This window comes from Euprymna scolopes, chromosome 33 (genome assembly GCF_053919585.1).
Source record: "Euprymna scolopes isolate OS-2025 chromosome 33, ASM5391958v1, whole genome shotgun sequence".
NCBI classification, from domain to species: Eukaryota; Metazoa; Mollusca; class Cephalopoda; order Sepiida; family Sepiolidae; genus Euprymna; species Euprymna scolopes.
In genome coordinates, this window is record NC_136514.1 from 38,607,640 (window position 1) to 38,630,240 (window position 22,601).

Below are 22,601 nucleotides of genomic sequence, written 5' to 3' on the forward strand. Positions count from 1 at the left end.
AAATCGGTGGGACTGTTGTTAAAATTTATTTATGTATTTAAAAAATTTTCCAATTTTATCTTTTTTTTCCAGCTGTGAAAAAAGGCAGTTTAGAAATCTTCAATGAAGTGTTAGAAAAGTTTGGTAGCAAATTCCAGGCTGAAAATACTTACACACTTATCATCAGATTACGACACAACGTTATCAAGACAGGCGTGCGTATGATTAACGTCTCTTATTCCCGAATCTCGCTGAAAGACATAGGTCAGAAATTGCTGCTGGATAGCTATGAAGATGCAGAGTACATTGTCGCAAAGGTAAGTTGATCTTTTATTTTTCATCCATGTTTGTTTTTTCTTGTGTTATTACAATTTCGACATGGATATTTATATTGTGTTCTCGTATTGTTGCTTTTATTGTTTTCTTTTTTTTTCAGTGGAAACTGTATAGATTATCAATTACACATCTATTATACAAATCTCACCTGTCTGTTTGAATGTGTGTATGTATGTATATCTGCCTAAAACTTTCCATAGAGGCGACGGATTTTCATGAGATTGGTATAGTTTTGGACGACAAATATCGAAAAATTGGCCAAAAACATTAATTCCTTCACCCTCAACTGGGCACTTTTTTACAAGGAGGGGGCCACTTTTTTTTGCAATCTCCTCTTTTCGATTGACTGGCCTTAATTTATACCGTTACTTTTTTTTTTCTTGCGCATTCTTTTCCTTTGCGGTACAGGTTCGAACCTGCCTGCCTACTACCACTTTTTTTTTTTTTTTTTTTTTTTTTTTTTTTGCTCAACACATACCTCCAAACACCCCAGCAATGCCGGACACCCAGGCTAGTCTACATATATATAACAAAATGTTGGTCTGAAATCAGAGAATAACAAAAAGTTACCACTTATGAAGAAATCTGGGGCATATGACTTTCACACCCGTTGCTCTGAATATGACAGATGTAAGATCAACTAAACATGGTGGGTGGATTTAGTCCTTTAGAATTCAATTAAAGTTTGGGTAAATGAATTTAATGATTTAGTAGAAGTTTATTTACATGTTCAAACAAAACAAGACAAAAACAACCAAGGATAGTGTACGATCATTTCAAAGATGATATTGTATTTATTTAGATATAATTGCTTATCAGCAATTTTTAATTACTTGTTTAGCAGTTCCACATTCTGAACATCCACCAGCCATGGTCTGCAAATATATTGACTCCATTCCTTCAAATTCTATCTCCAAGGACTGGATAAAAAAGTTACCTATAGATTCGATTTTGAATCTTATTTCCCCCAATGCTGCATATTCATTGTTATTTTGGTGTCAAAACCCATTATTTTGATGAGATTATATTTAAATAAACAAGATATTGTCTCTGAAACGATCGTACACTATCCTTGGCTGTTTTTTTTTTTTTTGGTCTTGTTTTCTTGGAACATGTAAATGAACCTTTAAAAATCACTAAATTCATTTATCCCATATTTTAATATATATATATGTGTGTGTGTTCATTCTCCTCTCTAAACTATTTGCATGTTTTGATATGATTGTTGAATATTATGACATCATCTCGCAACATCTAAGTCTTGATCGAGAAAACCTTAAAAACTTTGCTTTTGTGCAGAGTAAACAAGGATTTATTGAAATACACTTTTATTAATTCTTTGAACAACAAAAAAATGTTTTATGACACTAAAATTATCAGTTATAATTTCTCTTTGTAATGCTCGACCAGTTGAATGGTACTGATGATTTATTGTATATCTAATGTTTTTGGTGAGAAAAATATGTGTGATGTAATTGCATGAAACACATGTTTATCAAAAGAGAAAAAAGCTGTTGATTTAAGCTTACATGACATTTTTTTTTTAACATAACTCAACATTATTACATATATTTATACATTTAGCTGACAACTTGTGAAATTATATGTAATCTGCCAGTCCATGTTTTTTTGACAGATATTTAAGGGATGTTGTTAATTTTTAATAATATTATGACCAAGTAGATTGAATTTTTTGGCTAATGTGCAGTGTGGGGAATTGTCTCTGATTGTTTTACTTTTTTAATGTTGTTCAACTAAGTCCAATCTTACTTCCCTTATGTATTCACTACTATGGCATTTTTGATTAGAGTTATTGCAAATAAGATATGGAATTTTAGTAACCAGTGTAAAGTATATTTTATGATGTGGATTCCTATATTGGAAACTTCATGAAACGATCGAGCAATGCATGATGCTTCCTCAATAAAGAAACCCCACGCAAAGTGATATGCCAGCTATTGTATCATTTTCATAAAATCATTACCTAGAAATATTAACATAGCAAGGATTTAAAATATAAACCGTAAGAAGAAACTGTTTGTATTGCTTTGGATATAAGGATACAAGGCTATGTCTATAATAAAGGTTTTAAATGTGTTTCTTGCAGACGGCAAACTTTAAGTTAAAATAAATCTCACAAAAATATTTATCATACAAATATATGGTTTATTCCAAAGATTCATTTTTGGCACCTGACAATTCTCACACACGCTCTTCTCAAGGCAGTGTTTGACCAGCCAGGGGTTGTACTAATCAAATCTTCAACCTTTGGCACACCGTTAAAATCGTTGGGTATTTCAGCAACCCACAGTTCTTTTGCTTTGTTGAGTTTGCAGCTGCCTTCAACTCTGTTGATCGAGGCTTGCTCTGGTGAATCATTTAGACAGAATTTGGAGCCAATCTCTTGTCCTATGCCTGAGACTGTAGCTACAATGTCCAGACATAGTTTCTAGTGAAAGTGATGATCATCTGAAGAAAAAACCTGTCTTGGAGCAATCAAAACAGATTCAGAAACTGTCTGCCCATAAAATACAAAACCAGCCAATAAATGAATCATGTATAAAACAAAAGAAAAGGAAATAAGATTTATCAACAGAACAATGTAGAGGAAGTTGTTCACAAAAGAACACAAAAGAAAGCCAAAATAGTATTGTTAAGCAAGGTGTGTCAGTTATTTTGGGACAAACAACCAAACAATAGTAGATATATATTTTTAGAGTTAGCTTATGGGCAGTTTTAGATATGGCGATAGGTTTTGCACTAGTTCACGACAGTTGCAGGTAACTGCATGGATTTGCTGCAGTTCATGCCAGTTGTGAGTTGGACACAGTTGAACGCAAATTCTGGCTTGGATCTTTAGGAGATTGAGATGAGAAAATGAATTTATCTACTGACTGATGAATATAACCTCAACAATAGCCGTAAATGTGGACCTTAGCTTGTGGACGGTCTATGGTGTCACACACACACAACTGATATTTGCAAAATGTGTCAGCTTGTGTTCTGTTTTATTTTAATTTTATAGTTGTGAACCCCTGCGTGTCCCCTCGTTGGTCGTCAATATGAGAGATGATGACACAGCCAGAAAAAAAAGAAAGAAGACCATAAGATGGGGTTGGTGATTGTTGAACGGGATAGCATGTGATATCACAGCATAAAAAGGGTTGATATGCTGTAAAATGACAGCATTTTCAACCTACCTTAAAAGGATAAATAGAAGTTCGATACATCCTCAAACAATTTCCATTATTGTTCATTTATTCATATGTTGATTTGAGATCATTTATTCTCATCAGATGGTTTTCTTATTTTTTTTAGACAATTTTTTCTTTCAAAGAACAATTGGAATATTGAAAATACTGAAGGTTTTTTTTCTTTTGTTAGGAAAAAAGTGTATCTGTTTAACAATTGAAATCGTATCAACCATAATCAAATAGTTGAATATTGCATTCTACAATCATGCTATTTATTTAGCTTGTGTTTTATCCACGTTTCAGTTGGCCATGCATGACTGACTCCTCGCCCTCCTTATTTTTCACACAAAAAATTGTTTTTCATATTTAGACTTTAGCGTTTATTACTTTGCATAAATCTCGCATTTGGATGATGTCTTCAAAAAGACTTTTCTCGCTTAGATGTTTATTGTTAATCAAATTGAACAATGAGTTTTATTATTATTGTTCCAAACTTTGAAATGTTTGATCACTTGTTTCATTCGATGTTTGATTTCATATGCAAAATAATGTTGCCTTACCAGGTTTCATTTATGGGGTATGTTCATTTTAAAAATTAATAAAATAGTTCCTTACCCCTCCATTACACACTTGCATTTTTTTTATATTAAAATTATAAATATGGAAGGTTTATTATTATTATTATTAACCCTTTCCGAGGCGAATTATTTCAGTAAAGTTTTTTTTATAAATCAATTAAAAAAAAAAAAAAATTCTAAAGCTATTTGTGAAAACTGACAAAAAAAAAAAAAAAAAAAAAAAATCGCGATCATTTTTCACTACGAAAGCTATAAAGTTCTCTAAACAGCTATGTGCAAAATTATGTAACCAGCAATAAAAATCATGAGATATCGCTTTCACATCTATTTTGTAACCTGAAATTTTTCGTAGTAACTTGTGTTAAAAACAAACAATTTTTTTTAAATTTCCATTTGTGCAGTGGTGGAGTGAGTGGTTAAATTATGTTTCAGAACTTTTATTCTTAAGGAGGGGGGGGGTATAATTGATTTATTGGGTACATTCAAAATAAACTAGGGAATTCAAATCCTCTCGGGTCAATTGTACTATTTTAAGCACCATTATTGCTTGGAAAGGTATGAACCCGAAATTTCATCTTAGCAAGTGGGGGAAAAAAATAACACCTATTCAGTAAATTTTTACAATAGATATTGATTTGCCGTTGGATGAATCAAAAACTATTGATTTACCATTAAAGACAACGAAATAGATTATTTATCAGCTCAGCTTTAAGTTTGAATGTAACTATTTTCATTAAGTTTAACTTTTGATATTAAATATATCTTACAAAGTCGTTAAAAAAAATAAAATAAATAAATAAAATTTAAAATGTCTGATTTTTTTTATTGCATTAAAATGCTATCAGCAAAGGGTATGTACGGGCAAAAATAAAGGGGACCTAGTTTTGAAAGCTGATTTATCATAATTTTTTTTGTAGGTTTCCGACTACTTTTTGATTGTATTTGAAAGATTAAGGACTAAAGTTAATTTCCAAAAGGAAAAAAATATTTGTACACGCGAAAAAAAAAAAAAAGTTATGAAAAATGTTTTCATAGCGAGCTAACTAATTCAGCTAAATTTTGAAGTTAAATAAATTCATTGTAAAAATCTTTAAAAGATAAATATTAGTTTTCTGGGTCTATTTCAAAGATAATTAGTAAAGTCCTAAGATATTTAATTAAATAATAATAAAAAAAAAAACACCATGTTTGTGCAAAAATAATTTAATTAACCCTCAAAAAGCAAGTAATTTACCGTTCGCCAAAAACAAAACAAACTAAAATTTTGTAAACACGATTATAAGGAGGCCCAAAATTTTAGCCAATCGAAACACTGTTTCAAAATGAAGTTATGATATTAAAAGGAGGTAGGGGGTGTAGGATTTCTTTTTTTTTTTTTTTTCCCCAGACGTGCGTCCGTACATTCCTATTCTGAACGTTTGTATCAATTTTTATCATTTTTAATTTAATTATTTTTATGTTCCTGTTTTTAAATTAATTTTTTTTTTAATTATTGTTCGAGATTATATAAAAATTATGTTACGCCGAAAGTTTCACATTCTTGTGAGCAAGGAAATTATTAAAATCTTGCATATAAAAATTATGCGAAATCTGTAATTTAAAAAAAAAAAAGTTGAAATATTCTTGCTATTATAATTTTTTTTTTTGTGTGAAAATATTAAATAAACAATGCTTAATTCAATAGTAATATCGGTAGTTCGAGAAATTCATTTTTCCGCAAGTTATATCGAATTCATTAATACGGACTTTAGGGGCTTTTTTCGTAATGTTCCTGTAAATTTTTTTTTTTTTTTATTGTTACAAATTACGATGCTTTATTTATATAAAAAAAAGCAAAAATAAATTCTTGCGTTTTTTTTTATTTACTACTGAAAACCTTAGAAAAGGTATTATACTGAAAATTTCGTTCAAATTGGTTAATTTCCTGATTTTTGGTAAATTTTTAAGTAAAGGGAGAGGTCAAAATATTTACACATTTTGAGCATCGGCATTTATTTTGCCTGTACCTAGTAAAGGGAGCTAACTCAAGATTTGTTACATGAATAGTCTCCCTTTAATAAAGGTTCGTTTGCACATCTAAAAATTTACTTTTTAAAAGTAGCTTATTCAGAATGTAACAGTAATTTTTTCTTTCTTCATCCAGTTATTTTTGTTATGCTGGGAATCATGCTGGCTAACCATATAATCCACTAACCCTCTCAAAGGAGGAGAGAATGATATCATGACGAACATACATCCTCTCCTAAAAAATAGGAGATGGTAATCCCTGGAAAGATATTCTCATTACAAATACTACAATACCCTCTCCCGTAAAGGAGAATGTAATATCTTGGAGGATTAACCCCCCCTCCCCTTTAAAAAAAAATGATGAGGTCATACCTGGGGAGACTATCTTATGACAACAGAACTGACCTTCCTACAAAGATAAAACAAATCATTTTTTGTTTTTATTTAAAAAAAAATGCCCATGGATAAAAACATTTTATTTCTTGACTTTTTGGCTAAGATCAAAGTGTAGTAGATGGTCTTAGTATTCCAGTGACATCAAATGTTTTACTATCGATGAAATTTTTGAAGTTTTCTTTTGTTATAGCTAGGGCTGGAGCATCCTACTGGATGCCAGACATTCATCTGCTTTCTCATACATCTCAGCCGAGAAATCTTTTTAAGATTCTAACCTTTAAGTTCAATTGATTGAATCTCTTGCATTTGGTTCATCAGGTATATTTGTCTGATAGTTTTTGAAATTCTTTTTCATGAGCCCAGTTGCTCCTATAATTACTGGAATGATGAAGATCTTCCTAAGATTCCAGTTTCTTTTTATATCATACATAAGATCTTGATATATTTAATATTTTATTATAAGTTTGATATTTTATGTAAGAAATTATGACAATACAAAATTAAAAAGATACAGATTATTATTGTTTAAAAATAAATGTACAAATTAGCAATACATAGTTTGAGTGTTTGTAGATTAGTATATATATATAGTATTTTAAACGATTATATTTTATCTTAAATAAGTATTAGCTGTTTGGATGGTAATATAGTTAGGTTAGGTGGAAAATATTTGTATTTAAATTTTTATATGAACTGAGGCCAGGTCTAGTGATTCTCAAAGCATTCATGATTATATCTCATATCCAAAGATTGGTTCTCATGATTTTTTAAAAATCTACAAATAGTGTGCTGTTTTCCCTCTTTTTAATGGTCTTCAAGTTATTGCATCTACTAAGGGTAAGGTTCATCTCCTTGCTCGTCTTTTTGCTGACAATTCTTCTTTTGATGATTCTGGTGCTGTTCTTCCTGATTTTCCTTTGAAAACTGATCAGTCTCTTGATTCTGTAATTATTACTCCAAAGATTGTTAGTTTTTTCTGATCTTAACCAGTTTAAAACTTCCTGTCCTCATTCAATTCTTTGTCGTCCTCAAATGTTGTGCTTCTGAACTTTTTTATCCTTTCAAAATTATTTACTTGTTTGTTTCGGTTTTGTTTTTTGTCTTGTTGATAGGAGTCTTGCATTATTCCGACCTTTAAAAATGATGGTGATGCGCTTGACTTAACTAAGTATCATCCTGTTAGTTTCCTCTCTGTTATTAGCAAACTTTTTGAAAGGTTGGTTAAAGGCACGTTTGTTCACTTTCTGGAACGTTTTGGCCTCTTTTGTGGTGTTCAGTATGGCTTATGTACTGTATGGTGTATGTAGTTTCTGTTCAACAGCTGATCTATTAACTCTTGTAACTGAATGGATCTGTAGGTTTATGGATAATTTAGGAGAGGGTAGGGCCATTGCACTTGACATTTCAAAAGCTTGTGACAGAGTGCGGCATTCTGATTTTCTGCACAAACTTCAGGGTTATGCTATTAGTGATAAAGTTTTTGATAATATTAGGACTTTTTGATCAAAGCTTATTGGTAACTATTGATAGTGTTGCTTCATAGACTTTTCCTATCAATACTAGTGTTCCTCAGGGCTCTAATCTTGGACCAACTCTATTTCTTCTCTACATCAATGCTCGGGTGTTTGGAGATATGTGTTATGCAAAAAAATTAAAAAGTGGTAGTAGGCATGCTAGCTCAAACACATACTGTGAAGGAGGAAAAAGAACGTGAAAAAAAGAGTTGGTAATTAACTTTTGTCCAGGTGAGGGATATTGGCACAAAGATGAAATAAAAAAATTTAAAAAAAAAAAAAAAAAAGATAAAAAAAGGTGGGATCGAACTTGATAACGTACGGTAATTAGTCATCCTCACTAACTGTTACGCCAAAGAGGACAGTGAATTTATTGAGTTGGAAATTAAGGTAATGGTCATAGGAGTCAGCGCAGAAATGAAAATGGCTTTTAAACCTGGTCTAGGGCCAGTTAAGGTTTCTGTTTTTTATCATGGTATTTATTTGTTTCCCCACGAGGTTGTTTATAATGTAGGGGAAAACCAGGTACCCCCAAAAAGTGGAAACTCTGACAGTGTCCAAATGAATAGCAATTGTCTGATATGAAGGGTTTTCCCCACATTGATCGAAGCGAATTGCTTTCTAGCCATGAAGGCTGAGAAGTGGTTGCTTTTGCTTTGATTTAGTTTTGCTTTATTTATACAAAAAAGACGAACAAACATGCCAAAGGGTGGAATAGAGGGAATTTTTATAAAAGTCGATCAAAATAAATGTAGAGACGACGTCTGTTTGCAAATTATATATATTATAACATATTAATACATATTATAACATATTATAACATATTAATACATATAACATTATACATATTATAACATATTAATACATATTATAACATATTATAACATATTATACATATTATAACATATTATAACATATTATAACATATTATAACATATTATAACATATTAATACATATTATACATATTATAACATAGGGAGTAGATAAAAAGTTCACCAAAATAGTAGCCCTCTTGAGACCCCCCCCCCTCCCCGAAAAAGCTTTTCTTGTACATACAAAAACATGAACGCCACTTTTGTCTTTTATATTTAGAGAATATGATTGCTAAATTAATGTCTAGTACTTATAATACCACTCTATTTTGATGTTGTTTTTTCCCCATCTCTTTTGGATCAGCTGAAATAGGCAGCTAATCTAGAAGTTGACCTGGGCTTAGTTGTGGGTCGAGGTATGAAATGACTTGTTTTGTTTAATTCTGTTAAGATTTAGCTCATGTCTTTCAATTGTAGGTCTGTTCCTTTTCTTCCTGAGATTCTTATGGATGACTCTGCTTTTGAGGAAAAATTGATTCTGAAGTTTGTCTTTCTTTCTCGTCAAATCTTTCTTGGAGTTTATGTATTGGATTTATTGCGCTTTCTGCTTCTTGTAAAATCAGTTCTCTATCATTTTATCTTTTGTCCCATTTGAGGATTCTTGATAAAGTGCAGAAACGCATCTGTAATTTGATTGGCCCCAGCTTTTCTTCTCTGCAATCTCTCTCTCACAGATGCGATATTGTTAGCCTTTCTTTTTTATAAATGCTATTATGATATGTGCTCTTCAGAATTGTCTGATCGATTCCCTGCCTCCTTTGTGCCTGTTATTCTAGTGGTTTCAGCAATTTGCTGTTTTCATACTTCATTGTAATACAGCTTCTTATTCCAGTAGTTTCTCTCCAAGAACAGCAAACTTGTAGAACTCTCTTCCTGCGAACCATTTTCTTCCTACTTGTAGCCTTACTCTTTTTCAAGGGTAAATTTAATAGGTATTTCCTGTTTTTGCGATAGCCATCTTTTGCTCTTATCTTCTTACACAAAGTGGCTTCATGCTCTGTTCAGAGTGATTTCCATAAAAATATCTTTTTAAAAATTATTACTTGTAAAATACGCTTTTTTTTTTTTTTTTTTAATAAACTAAATTTGATTTATTAGCATTGCAACATTTCAATACTCGTTTCATCAATCAAGTTGGGATTATTTCTCCATTGGCAGTGTCCAAACTACACGTAGACCGAATATTGACGAAACAAAACAAACACCTGAAACTTGCCAGTTTAAACAATATCTAAAAACAATTTATTTAAAATATTGGTTAAAAGCAAACTAACTTGAGATATTTCACAAAATCATTTATTCTGGACCTCTCCCTATCTTAAACTATTTAAACACTACAGAAGAAATGTGTTAAAATCAAAATTAAACACAAGTCTTTTTTTTTTTTTAATATCTTACATAAAATGCTCAGAAATAAGTAAAATGAAAAAAAGTAAACATGTAAAATCTTAAAATTCAATGAAATTCTATGTGTAAAAAGATTACTTTAGAAATTTTGAGAATTTGGATTATTTGGTTTATTATTCTCATCTTGAATGTGATTCTCACAATGTTTAACTGTAGTTTCCCTTGGCACTAAAGCCAACAAAGTCTAGGTTATTATGGGATGACTTGTTCCTTGTTGGTTGAGGTATGTCTCTAGTTCTGTGTAGTTCTTGGAGGTCCACACTTCCAGGCTTTGTCTTCTTTTGAGAAGTACATCCAAACAACTAATCACCTGAGACACTCCTACTGGAGAATGCCGACAGGACTGCCCAAGTATTTTTTTTTGCAAACCAAAGTGGTCCACTTGGGTAGCTGGCTCTTCAAATCCCACTTTCTGACCCTTGTTTCACATCATCCTGCTGTGGGAGGGAGGTAAATAACTTCAGTTGATGTTATTTCCAACCTATTCCAGGTGTGCCTTATTGAACTTGGAGACACGTGATACAACAAATGAACTAATAATCAGTTCTAAGTGAGTCTTATTTACTGAGAAGGAAATAAAAATTATTACTGAGGGAACAAGAACAATATACCATTGTGGATAAAGGTTCAGTTTGAAATTCTGTAGAGATTCCTCAAGTAGGACATGTCCGACTTCTTTTATTGAACACTCTTAATAACCTTGTTAAATTCGTTATCACTCTTGAATACCTTTAACCTGGAATATATATAATTATTTACTATAATAATTATTAAATACTTACAGGCACTAGTGTTTCATCCTTTAGGGAATCATCAGTGCAGGGTATTACGATTAACACCGATCTGGAGATTTGAACCCGGCAATGAAGCCATCTCTGACTCCATTAGCAAGGACCAAATCCATTCGACCACCGTTAACTGAGAAATATTGTTGAAATTTAAACATTTATTTTTTTTAATGTTTTTAACGCCTGTCAGAGTGATCTAATCATTATATGATGATCTGTGCATGCAAGCTAAATTGATCAACTTCATTTCAACTGTAAAGTGCTCAATGATAAGAAACGAGTTTCTTAAAAGGACTGACATAATTATTTACTATAATAATTATTAATAGAGCTACAACAACAAAATATTCTTTTCATTGTTTTTACTCTCGAGTAGTGACACACAATATGATTTCCATTCTGCTAGATCTACAGTGGATGTGCTTAGTTATATCTCATAGGATTAGCGAATCTCTTGACATATCAAAAGCCTTTGATAGGGTATGGCATAAAAGTTTACTTCACAAGATATCCAGCTATGGTATTGCTGGAAATGTCTTCTCAATTACTAAATCATTTCTCTCTGATAGGTTCATAAGAGTAGTAATTGATGGGCAGAAATCAGAAGCTCACAGTATTAATGCTGGAGTCCCTCAGGGGTCTATCCTGGGCCCAACTCTTTTCCTGATCTACATCAATGATCTTCCAAATCACATCCTTACATCATTCGTAGATATTTAGTGTCTACCATCTATGGTAGCACATCTAAGACTGTAAATGACCAAGTTCTCTCTGATTCTCTCTCCTCTGATCTTGAGCACGTGGTATAATCAGGAAAAGAGTGGCTGATTATTTTTAATGCATCTAAAATCAAGCTTTTATCTTTACATCATCAACGCTCTGATCCCCATCTGGCATCAATTGAAATGAATGGCTCTCGTCTTGGGGAGGCCTCACGTTTTGACAAGCTTCTGAGCTTGACCTTTACTCCTGATTTGAAATGGAACACATACATCAAATCTGTTGCCAAAGCCGCTGGAAAAATGGTGGGATCCTTCTATCAATCCAGTAGATATCTCACTGCTGATGCAATTCTCTATCTATATAAAAGCCAGGTACATCCAAGGATGGAGTACTGTTGCCACATCTGGGCAGGAGCTGCTAGAAAGGACTTGTCCTCCCTTGATAGAGTTCAAAATAGACTTTGTAGTCTCGTAGATGTCCTTTTCTCTTCCCTGCAACCTCTATCTCACAGAAGAGATGTTGCGAGTTTGTCTCTGCTTTATCGTTATTTTCATGGCAAGTGCTCTACTGAACTTCAATCTATGGTCCTCCCTCACCAAACTTTCACAAGAAACACTTGTCTAGCTGAAAACACTATCAATAATCCCCCCCCCACTCTTTATCTGTGCCTAAACCTAAACGTAGGTTCCATGATCAAAGCTTCTTTCTTAGAACTGCACGCCTGTGGAACTGTCTTCCATTTTCCTGTTTTCCAGCTGACTACAATCTGATTGTCTTCAAGTCCAACGTAAACAAGTTTTTGATGAGCCGTTCCACTTAAGTTAACAAATTTACTGAATTTCCATTACTAACGATTACTATATTGTCCAATTGACTACTGTACACTCTTAACCCATATCCTCGAGTGGTCTCCGGGTCTTGATAAGTGGTGATGCCTATGTAAAAAAAAAAAAAAAAATACACAGACAGTTAATCAATTGAGAACCATATCACTCTATATAAAAGCATATAAGATATCAATGGATACACACTCGAGAATTAAAACAAGAATATGTTGTCCTAGCCCTAATTATTAAATACCTACAGACACTAGTGTTTCATCCTTTCTGGAATCATCAGTCAAGGGTGTGTGTGTGTGTGTATATATATATATATATATATATATATATATATATGAAATTTATTTATACAAATATTGATGGCTACATATGTGCATACATGTTTCTGTAATCACCTGCATTGGGGGATTACATCTTCAGGCCAAGAATTATCGTAGAGAACTGTTTGTATAAATAAATCTCATATACCTGCTCTGTTCACTCATTGAGCACTCTTTGGTAGACACATGTTGTTTCATTGGATGTACTTCTAGGAAACTAAACTCTACTGGCTATATATATATATATATATATATATATATATATATATATACTAGACCACCCGTGACCCGTTAGGTCAGTACGTTATATTAGCTATGGAATTCATGTATGAGCGTGACACTTGTGGCATAAAGAAAATAGTTTTTTTTTACATAACAGAAGCATTTCTATGAAAGTATATTAAAATGAAAAAAGAATATAGATAGATTTCTATGAGTCGTTCTGTTTATTATAATTGTTATTTTTTTTAAAATTACAGTTACTGAATTATAAGTGGTTGGTCATACTTATGCACTGAACAGGTATCATAATCCTTATTATAGTTAAATTCAAATTTTGATATATCATCTTTTAAATGAAATTGTTAGTTGAAAGTACAGAATAATAAAAAAAACACTCTCCACATGTTAATAATGGCTTTTTAAATAGAAAATGAAAATAAAATGTAACTTTTTTCATTTAATTTAAGCAAACATTCAGTACCCATTGTGTAAAGGAAAACACTATTTAATGTAATATAAATGTGTGCATTTACCGATTCAGCTTTCCGTTTGGAAATGTAAGCAGACGACTTTAAAAAACATGGGAAGAAGAAAAAGAAATTTTTTTGTAATAACGCCCTCTAGTAAAAAGGTCTGCATTAGTTAAGGGGGATAACTCTATCCACGTAACTATTTCTCGCGTACGTAACGAAAACAGAGGGAGTAGGAGTGTTGAAATCTATTAGAGGGAAAGTGAGAGGTGTTTTCTTTCCATAAATTGTATAGGGTAATATTTCATATTATTAATAGATTCATAGATAAATAGATTTTATAATATATATTATAATTATCTATGAATCTATGTATTATTTGTATATATAAATAACTATTTGATCAAATTAAATGAAATTGTTTGTATTAAAAGCGATATAAAAATTCCGGAATTGGAATAACGGATTGAAGACGTTGCTATTTACGCATGCGCAACCGGATGTTGAAAACCGGAAATCTGATTGCAAACATACAAGATCCATAGACTTTTAGTATTATATAGATATATATATATAGAACAATAGTCGAAATAATATACAATCTCTTGAAGTAACCCTTGCAAGTATTTTACATTCTCAGTTATAGAAAACCTTTTTGTTTGTGTATGGTAAGAAGTTATTTTGGTATTTAAAAAAAAAAATTTTTTTTTTTTTTTTTTTTTTTTTTTTTTTAGACCTGCCCCAATGTAGTATAAACACCTCCAAAGAACAGCTTTGGGAATAAATATCCCTAACTTACCAATGTTGAGAACAGCTTTCAGAATAAACACTGCCAACCTCTCCATGTTAAGAACGGCTTTCGGGTTGGGGATGTTTATTCTAAAAGCTTAATATGGGGAGGTTGGGTGTGTTTATTCCGAAAGCTGTTCTTAACATGAGGAAGTTGGTGGTGTTGATTCCGAAACCCATTCTTAACATAGGGAGATTGAGGGTATTTATACTACCCTGGAGCAATTATACTCTGCCTCTTCTTTTCCTTTTAAACTTATTCCTTTTCTTTCTTTTCTTCCAAATTTTACCGTCTGCTCGTTTGCATCTCTTTTTGCTCACTTGGTATATTCCGGCAGTTTCCGTCATCTGCCGGACGCTGCCGAGCAAAACTTATGGAAAAACTGGCTTTAAACTGCAGAAATACTATAAATGCAATAGACTGACAACACAATAAATTTCCCTTGCTATTCTCCACTCACTGAGGCTGTTTGCTGATATTGTAAACATGTCAGGGTGCCCACCCCCATCAATTATTTTCTGATTTTAGTTAAACATAATGATTTTGTTCACTTAATAATTTAATAACAAAACTATACCATAATAATAAAATCTAATAATCAAAACCCTATTTAACAAAATAACTAATAGCTAAAGTTTGTAAGATTGGTTAACAAATGAAGACTCGGAAAACACAAAAAGAATTTTCATTGCTTTCTTTGATATTACGATGTCAGCATCATACTTTTCTCATACTCTTTTATTTTATGTACCATGCTGATGTGAGAACAAGTGCTCAGGACATCCTCTCTACCCAGTAACAAAGTCTGGTCTGTTTTTTTTCATTCTGTCCATATCATGTCTAATTTGTTTTCATGCATTCCTTAATTAACTAAAGTTTTGAACCCTTAATCAATCTAGTGATAGTCCATAGTGATACAGCATAATCACCTTTACACACCGGTTCCCATTAGATCATAGCCCTGTCGGTGGGGCATTAGAATGCGCCAACTGCCCCCCCTGCAGAGGGTAAAAGTCCCTCAATGGGGGTCCTGGATATGACCTTAAACTATATCCAGTGGTTAGGCCCCAGCTTGTGAGCTTCGGGAAGTGTGGAGCCACGCTTTAATTACCATTGCTCCCAGGTCCACTCTGACCCGGAGTGGTAGTACCTGTTAGGATACCAACTATGGGTTAAATAGAAACCGACGTGAAAACAACAAATATATTCTATTTAAAAATTTTTTTCTTCAATATCTTTGGATTCGGCATTAAATAATCTTGCCTCATAATTAAATGTGCAGCTCCTCTTACAGGGAGTATCCATTTGTCTTTAGAGACTGGAGGTGATGAATGCTGATAGTCCACCACCTCGTGAATGCTGAATATCTTTCTGACCTACAGTCTGAATTTAGGCAATCTTGTTCTACTGCGGATATCTTAATGGTCATCTCTGAACATATATACCATATACTGGATAAGGCAGGTGAAGCTAGGGTGGTAGCGCTTGATATATCAAAAACTTTTGACATGGTCTGATATGAAGATTTTCTCATGAAAATTTGTACTGTATTACTGAACGGATATTTAATATAATCAAATCCATCTTAGCTAAATAAAAGATCTAAGTCATCCTTGATAGTCATACATCTAAACAATTTAATGTTAAGACGCTTGTTCCCCAGGGTTGATTTTCATAAATGATTTCCCTGATACGAGGTGTATAAGATGAGTGTATTTGCTGATGACATCACGCTCTATTCGTGACATATGGGAAAATTTAGTGCACATATATCAAAAGTCAATGGCTGAATCCTTAGAAAATGACCTCCAGTTTCTAGTGGAATAAAGCCAAAAATAGAGTGCGACATTTGATGCTACTAAGACAAAACTCCTTTCCTTTAACAATTATAAGAAATCTTATCAAACAATGATTGCCATTGCTGATAGCATCCTTCCCCAGATTCATACATTCAAACTCCTCAGTCTAACATTCACCGAGAATATGAATTGGAATAAATATATAGAAGATACTGCCAAGTCTGTTGCAAAAGAAGGTGGGCTCACTCTTCTGATCTGGAAAGCTTCTCACACTTGTCAGTATTTTATATCTCTAATCATGTGTTTGTGCAGGGAGTATTGTTGCCACATCTGTGTTGATGCACCAGCCACTAACTAGTCTCTCCTTTTTGAACAGTCTTTGAAAAAAGAGTCTAACCTAATATGTTCCATACTGTCTACCCAGCCCCAGCCTTTGTTCCATCAATGTGGCATCTCTGTACTTGTTTTTCAAGCATTTCCATGGAATGTGCTCTTGTTACACTGGTGTCCCATCAACGTAAATATCCTCAGCCAAGATGACAAACAGCAAAAGAGATTTCAGACTCTGGAAGGATTTCTACTCAAATATCTCCTCAAACTGATTGCCTTTCAAATTCCTTCCCTGCTCCCCATTTTCCCAAACTGTACCAACATGCAGAGATTTAAATGTAATGTGAACAAGCATTTTACTGAACAACTCCCTCCCACCTCCCCAGAAATTTTTTTTTTTTTACCTATATTCAAAAACGGCGCCAGTAAAGTAATTAAACATGCTAGCATAATATTTTAATGCAGATTTTTTTTTTTTCCAGTGCAGCTACGGCTTGTAGATGTGGGTATTTTGGGCTCTCTGGTGTTGATAAGGTCAACTTGAAGCAATAAATATACTTTGTGCTATATTGGTATTGTGGTCGGGAAGAATTATTCAGAAGCTGTAGATGTAAGCAAATCAAAAAAGGAGACTTGAATATGCCCTGAAAATAATCTATAAACTGACTTCTCATCAGAATTGTTTCTTATGTAATTCAAGACTATTGTATATTTAGAAATGTGATTTTATATATATATATATATATATATATATATATATATGTTTTCATCAGTTCTCGATAATCGGATATAAAAACAAGGCTTTTATTTATCCGTTGATTTATTTATAGTTTTATCTGTCCACATCTTTTCCTTCTTACTATTCTTTTAGCTTAAAAATAAATAAATAAAAATGGCGGTTATATTAGGAAGTTTTCAGATGTCGGCTTACATTATAAACTTGGATCATTGCCAAAATAAAAAGCTGTTTTTATTATTTTTTTTCTCTTCATTTTTTGGAATATATATCTTTGGCATTTTGTCTTTAAAAAAATTCTTTTTTCAATTAAGAAAAAAAAAAAATTTTTATTAAAAGTTTTTATTTATTAAATTTTTTCCCACAGCCATTGAAAATTGCGTTTTTTTTTTTTTTTAAATTTTTTTATTCTTATTGTTTCTTTTTCTTGTTTTTCTTATTTATTTCCTTAATTTTTTGGGTTATTTTTCTAGATAATGGATCTGTTTGAAAAATTGTATTTACTCTCTTTCTCTCTATTTTATTTTAATTTCTGCCTCAAGTTCTTTGTTCTTCCACATTTGTGTTTATTTTTATTTTGTTTCAGTATTTATATCTAGTTTTATTTTAATTTATTTTTTTTTTAAGGGGGTGGGGAAAGATTTATATTTTGAAAATTTCTTTTGTAATGTATTTTAAAAATTCCTGAATTTATCTTCTGATATTTCCTTTATCTATTAATGCCCCCCTCCCCCGTCTCCTTAGCTTTCTCTTTTACAAACATTGAGTTCTGATATTGTTATCTTCCTTTATCTCCACTCTGCTGCTTGTTTAGAAGGGGAGGGGTTGTTGTTTGGATGTACTGATGAATGGGCAAAGGCGATGGTTGAAGTGCACACAAAGAAAATTTCAAAAAAGTAGCATGCTAGTAAAAAACAAACAAAAAAAAATTAATTTGATGTCTCGGATCAATGATTCGGATGTGTACAAATAATTTATTTAAAAAAAAATAAAAATTATTCTTAAAAAAATACTTTCTCTTGTTTGTTGGTCATAGAGGTCATTAATCCTTGTATTTGCAATCAATATCCTTGTTCATATTTCTTCCTAGCACTGATAACGATCTTAAAATTAAATTGTTTAAATCAAGAGTAGGGATGGTTAGGGTCTTGCTGGTAGGGGTGGAGGGGATGACAGTGCTAGAAGGGTGGTCGCTTTTTTTCTTTCTATTCCCCCCCCCCCACACACACACCCTTGAAATATTCCACTGACTAGCCAACAATGTTTCTACCAGTCCTCAATTTGAGTTAGGTGTGCAAGTGTCGCCTCTGTTATGTTTACCTCTCCCTTCCTCTCAGCTTTTCGATTCTGCTGGTCTCTCAGGACAGGACAAACATTACTCTCTACCAATTCCATTCTTTTAGCTTTTCTCTGATTTTAACTTTTTGATATTTCTAATTCCAAGGTTGCGATTTATTAGATCAAAATCAGGGGATGTGTAGGATTTTTATCATTTTATTTATTATTAGTGTTTAAAACATGAGGTTTCATGCTAACATTAATCAAGTTTTCTACTCAAAACCTTTTGAAAAACACTCGTTAGTGAAAAACGAAATTTCTTTTTATTCTGAAGGTTTTTGGATTAAAAATATTTTCATGTATCTCTAGAAAAGTGGCCCTCAGTTGATCTGTCACACTCAAGGTTTTTTTAGTCTGTCATTCTAATGTATGAAATAGCAATGTGGTTAGTCAGTTTGTCATGCTAAAATATGAAATAGCATTGTGATTGGTCGGTCTGTCATGCTAAAGTATAAAATAATAGTTTTGTAGTCTGTTGGGCTAAAGTATAAAATAGCAGTGTGATTGGTCAGTCTGTCATGCTAAAGTATACCAATCACACTGTTATTTCATACTTTAGCATGACAGACTAAAACACTGCTATTTCATACTTTAACATGAGAGATTGAACAATCACAATGCTATTTCATACTTTAGCATGACAGACTGACCAATCGCAATGCTATTTCATACTTTAGCATGACAGACTGACCAATCGCAATGCTATTTCATACTTTAGCATGACAGATTGAACAATCACAATGCTATTTCATACTTTAGCATGAGAGACTGGAAAACTGCCATTTTATACTTTAGCATGATGACATAACATTGTTATGACACAGTAAAAAAAAAATGATGCAGTGATGATTTTTAAAAGAATAAGCAACAATAGTTGGTGTAACAGACTTTGGAACGGCCTCTTTAATGTGGAAAACTTTTTAATTTTCATCTGGAAAAAGGGTTGCTAACGGGTCAAAATTGAAAAAGATTATGTCAGGTCATCGGATTTTTAACTGTTTGTCAAAATTAAGAATAAATAGGTTTCAAAACACCTTTTAATGATTGTGTCAAGCTGGCCTACTGGTTATCATACTTGACTCGCTGTCTTTAGGTTTTGGTTTCTCTCAACTAGTTTTTTTTTTTTTTACTTTTTTACTTACAAGAAGTGAACTGTTTAAAAAAAAAAAATCATAATACTAGCATGCACATGTCTCAGTTTCTTTATGAATTAAAATATAATATTTATGCAGATTTAATGATTGGGCATCGCCGGGCAACCTGCTAGTGATACTATATAGTCTTCGAGCTAGGATCAAAGTGTAGCATCTGTTTTGTTTTAACTCGGGGACTGGCAATAAATCCATTTTTCCACTAAAAGGAGGAGGAGATGATGCCAGATATTTTCCTTCTTTACTTGCCTTCCTTGATGGATAAAGTTAGATATAGTCAGTTTTTTGTGTGGAGAAATCCAGCTCCTATAAAGGAGGTCACCTAAATGGGAACACAAATACTTGTATATTCTCGTTTGGCACTCTTATTAATGTGGGCATGTTAAGCAACAGTCGATAGTACCCCCCTTTCTAAAAAAAAAAAAATGTCTGATGTAAATGAATACTTATTGAGCCATTTTTTTAAAGATAATTCCTCAAGAAATCTGGTTGTTTGCATTCCTTGTGAGGGTGGTGCTTATCGTCCACCTGATATCTATAACTTTGTTCTTGCAGCTTTGATAAGTGATGATTCGTTAGTACGAAAAAAGTACATAAAACTCAAATTAGCCATGAAAAATATCCCACTAGTTTAGCTATATCTTTGTATAGCCAATGAAACTCATGTTTATTGGATTGAAATTAGCATGTTCTGTTTACGTTCTGTCTCATCTGTTGTTTTCTCTAATACTCTTGAGAAAAGTATGAATCCATCACTCATCTTTCTAACTATAAGGTATTAGTAGGGTAGACTAGATACTCAAGCTTTGGTAGAGTAACCAGATTTTTCATCATATTGGATGGGTTGCTCAGACCAAATTGACTTTTTCCCTCCACAGGTCTCTATTTTCTATGATTACGAAGATCTTCAAGTTGTAAGCCAGTGTCTTCTGTCAATAATTTTGTGTACGTCTTGACAGATCTTCCTATTTTAGTGGGTCTGTGTTTAGAATCCCACAGTACCACATCACTGACGACCACATCTTTTCTTCTGTAGCATGTCCGACATATCGTGTTCTTCTGTCTCTTCTTATTGAAGAGATCCTGGGCAACTGCCCATACAGACGGCTAGTGGTTGGGTGTGTTTTCCAGTTTACGTTTAACACTGACCGAAGCATTTTAGTATAAGTGCCATCTAACTTTCAAGTTTTTTACTGAGAGTCCATGCTGGTGAACCATAAAGTAGTGCCATCTCCACAACGGCTCTAAAGAAGTTTTTCTTGATCTCTTCCAAGAGGGAAGATTTCTATATAACTTTCAGCCGATTAAATGCACTCCAAGCCTATTCTGACGTGGACATCTTTTTCAGTGGATGTAATGTGGCTGCCGAGATATTCAGTCATCTACTTGTTTAAGTAGTGTTCTGTCTACTGTTTCAATTTGTATGCAGTCCCATTATAGAGGCACCAGATTTCTAGGAGGAGGAAAATCCCTAACATATCTATTTCGACTTATCCAAGCATTACTTCTAATCCTCTGGGATTTCTCTTTTCCACTTGATGTAAAACAGTGTTTCGACAAAAGTGTGATTGATGATTATGTAACCATTACTTAAGCCACTTGTTGCGCAAGCATACTTAAAAAATCCGTTTTAAAACAATAAAAAATTGTTGTTACTAAATCTCACACCAGTACATATTACAGTGGAGTAAGCTGAATCTTTATACGGTGCCTTCAGACCATAAATTTATGCCATATGAAACATGATGAACATTGAAGAAATACGCTATGCTTCTAAAATCTATGGTAGACATGACATGACATAATGTCTCTTGGTAACTGGTATTATAAAGAAATCAGTATGCTATGCTTCTAAAATCTATGGTAGACATGACATGACAAAATGTCTCTTGGTAACTGGTATTATAAAGAAATCAGTACGCTATGCTTCTAAAATCTATGGTAGACATGACCTGATGTCTCTTGGTAACTGGTATTATAAAGAAATCAGTACGCTATGCTTCTAAAATCTATGGTAGCCATGACATGACATAATGTCTCTTGGTAACTGGTATTATAAAGAAAGCAGTATGCTATACTTCTAAAATCTATGGTAGCCATGACATGACATAATGTCTTTTCATAGTTGAATATTCTAATAAATATAAATTTTGATTTAAATTGTTTTTTGTTTCCGATGGTTTATAACTCTTTTGAGTTTATACATGAAAAATCTATTCAATAAATTAAAAAAAAAGCACAATTATTTAATTAATATTATTTAATTTTTTTTTTTCGTCTTTTTATAATAAATGGTTACTTTAATGAAAATTGAAAATAACCTAAACCATTTTTCTCTTTTGGACATGACATAATAAATTATTTTTAGTTGTTCTCTCCTCGACTTTTGACTGCATTACTTTAAAAATGAAATTTATTGTGGTTAGCTTTTTCTATTGTTTTTATGCCAAACGTTTTCCAAAGATATTTCCGTACTTGACCAATGCAAACATTAAATTACACTTTTACGTGATATAAACTGTGAAATGTTAAAAGGAAAGAATGCAAGCAAACAAAATTGATCGAAATGTATTTTTATTTGAATTCACTAATTAATATGTGCATATAAACCTCTATATCTATAATGTATTTAAAATAATCTACATTTTCTAGAGTAAAATTTTACAAAGAATACAATGATGATGTTAATGTTTGTATTTACAACAATATTGTGGGCTAATCGAAACGTAATAACTATAGCAATGGAAAAAAAAAAACATTGTAATATGGTGATCAGGAATAAACAAGGATTCTTATTCATTCCTGGAACTG

At 32.4% G+C, this 22,601-nt stretch overlaps 1 protein-coding gene across 1 annotated transcript in view; it reads left to right on the top strand.

Annotated features, from left to right (window-relative positions):
• The window catches only part of LOC145258199 (26S proteasome non-ATPase regulatory subunit 3-like), a 497,578-nt gene that overhangs the window by 105,286 nt on the left and 369,691 nt on the right, over positions 1-22,601 (top strand). The window contains exon 8 of the mRNA XM_080116096.1: positions 73-296. Within this exon, the coding sequence (XP_079972222.1) occupies positions 73-296 (224 nt within the window). The remainder of the gene's footprint in view (positions 1-72; positions 297-22,601) is intronic.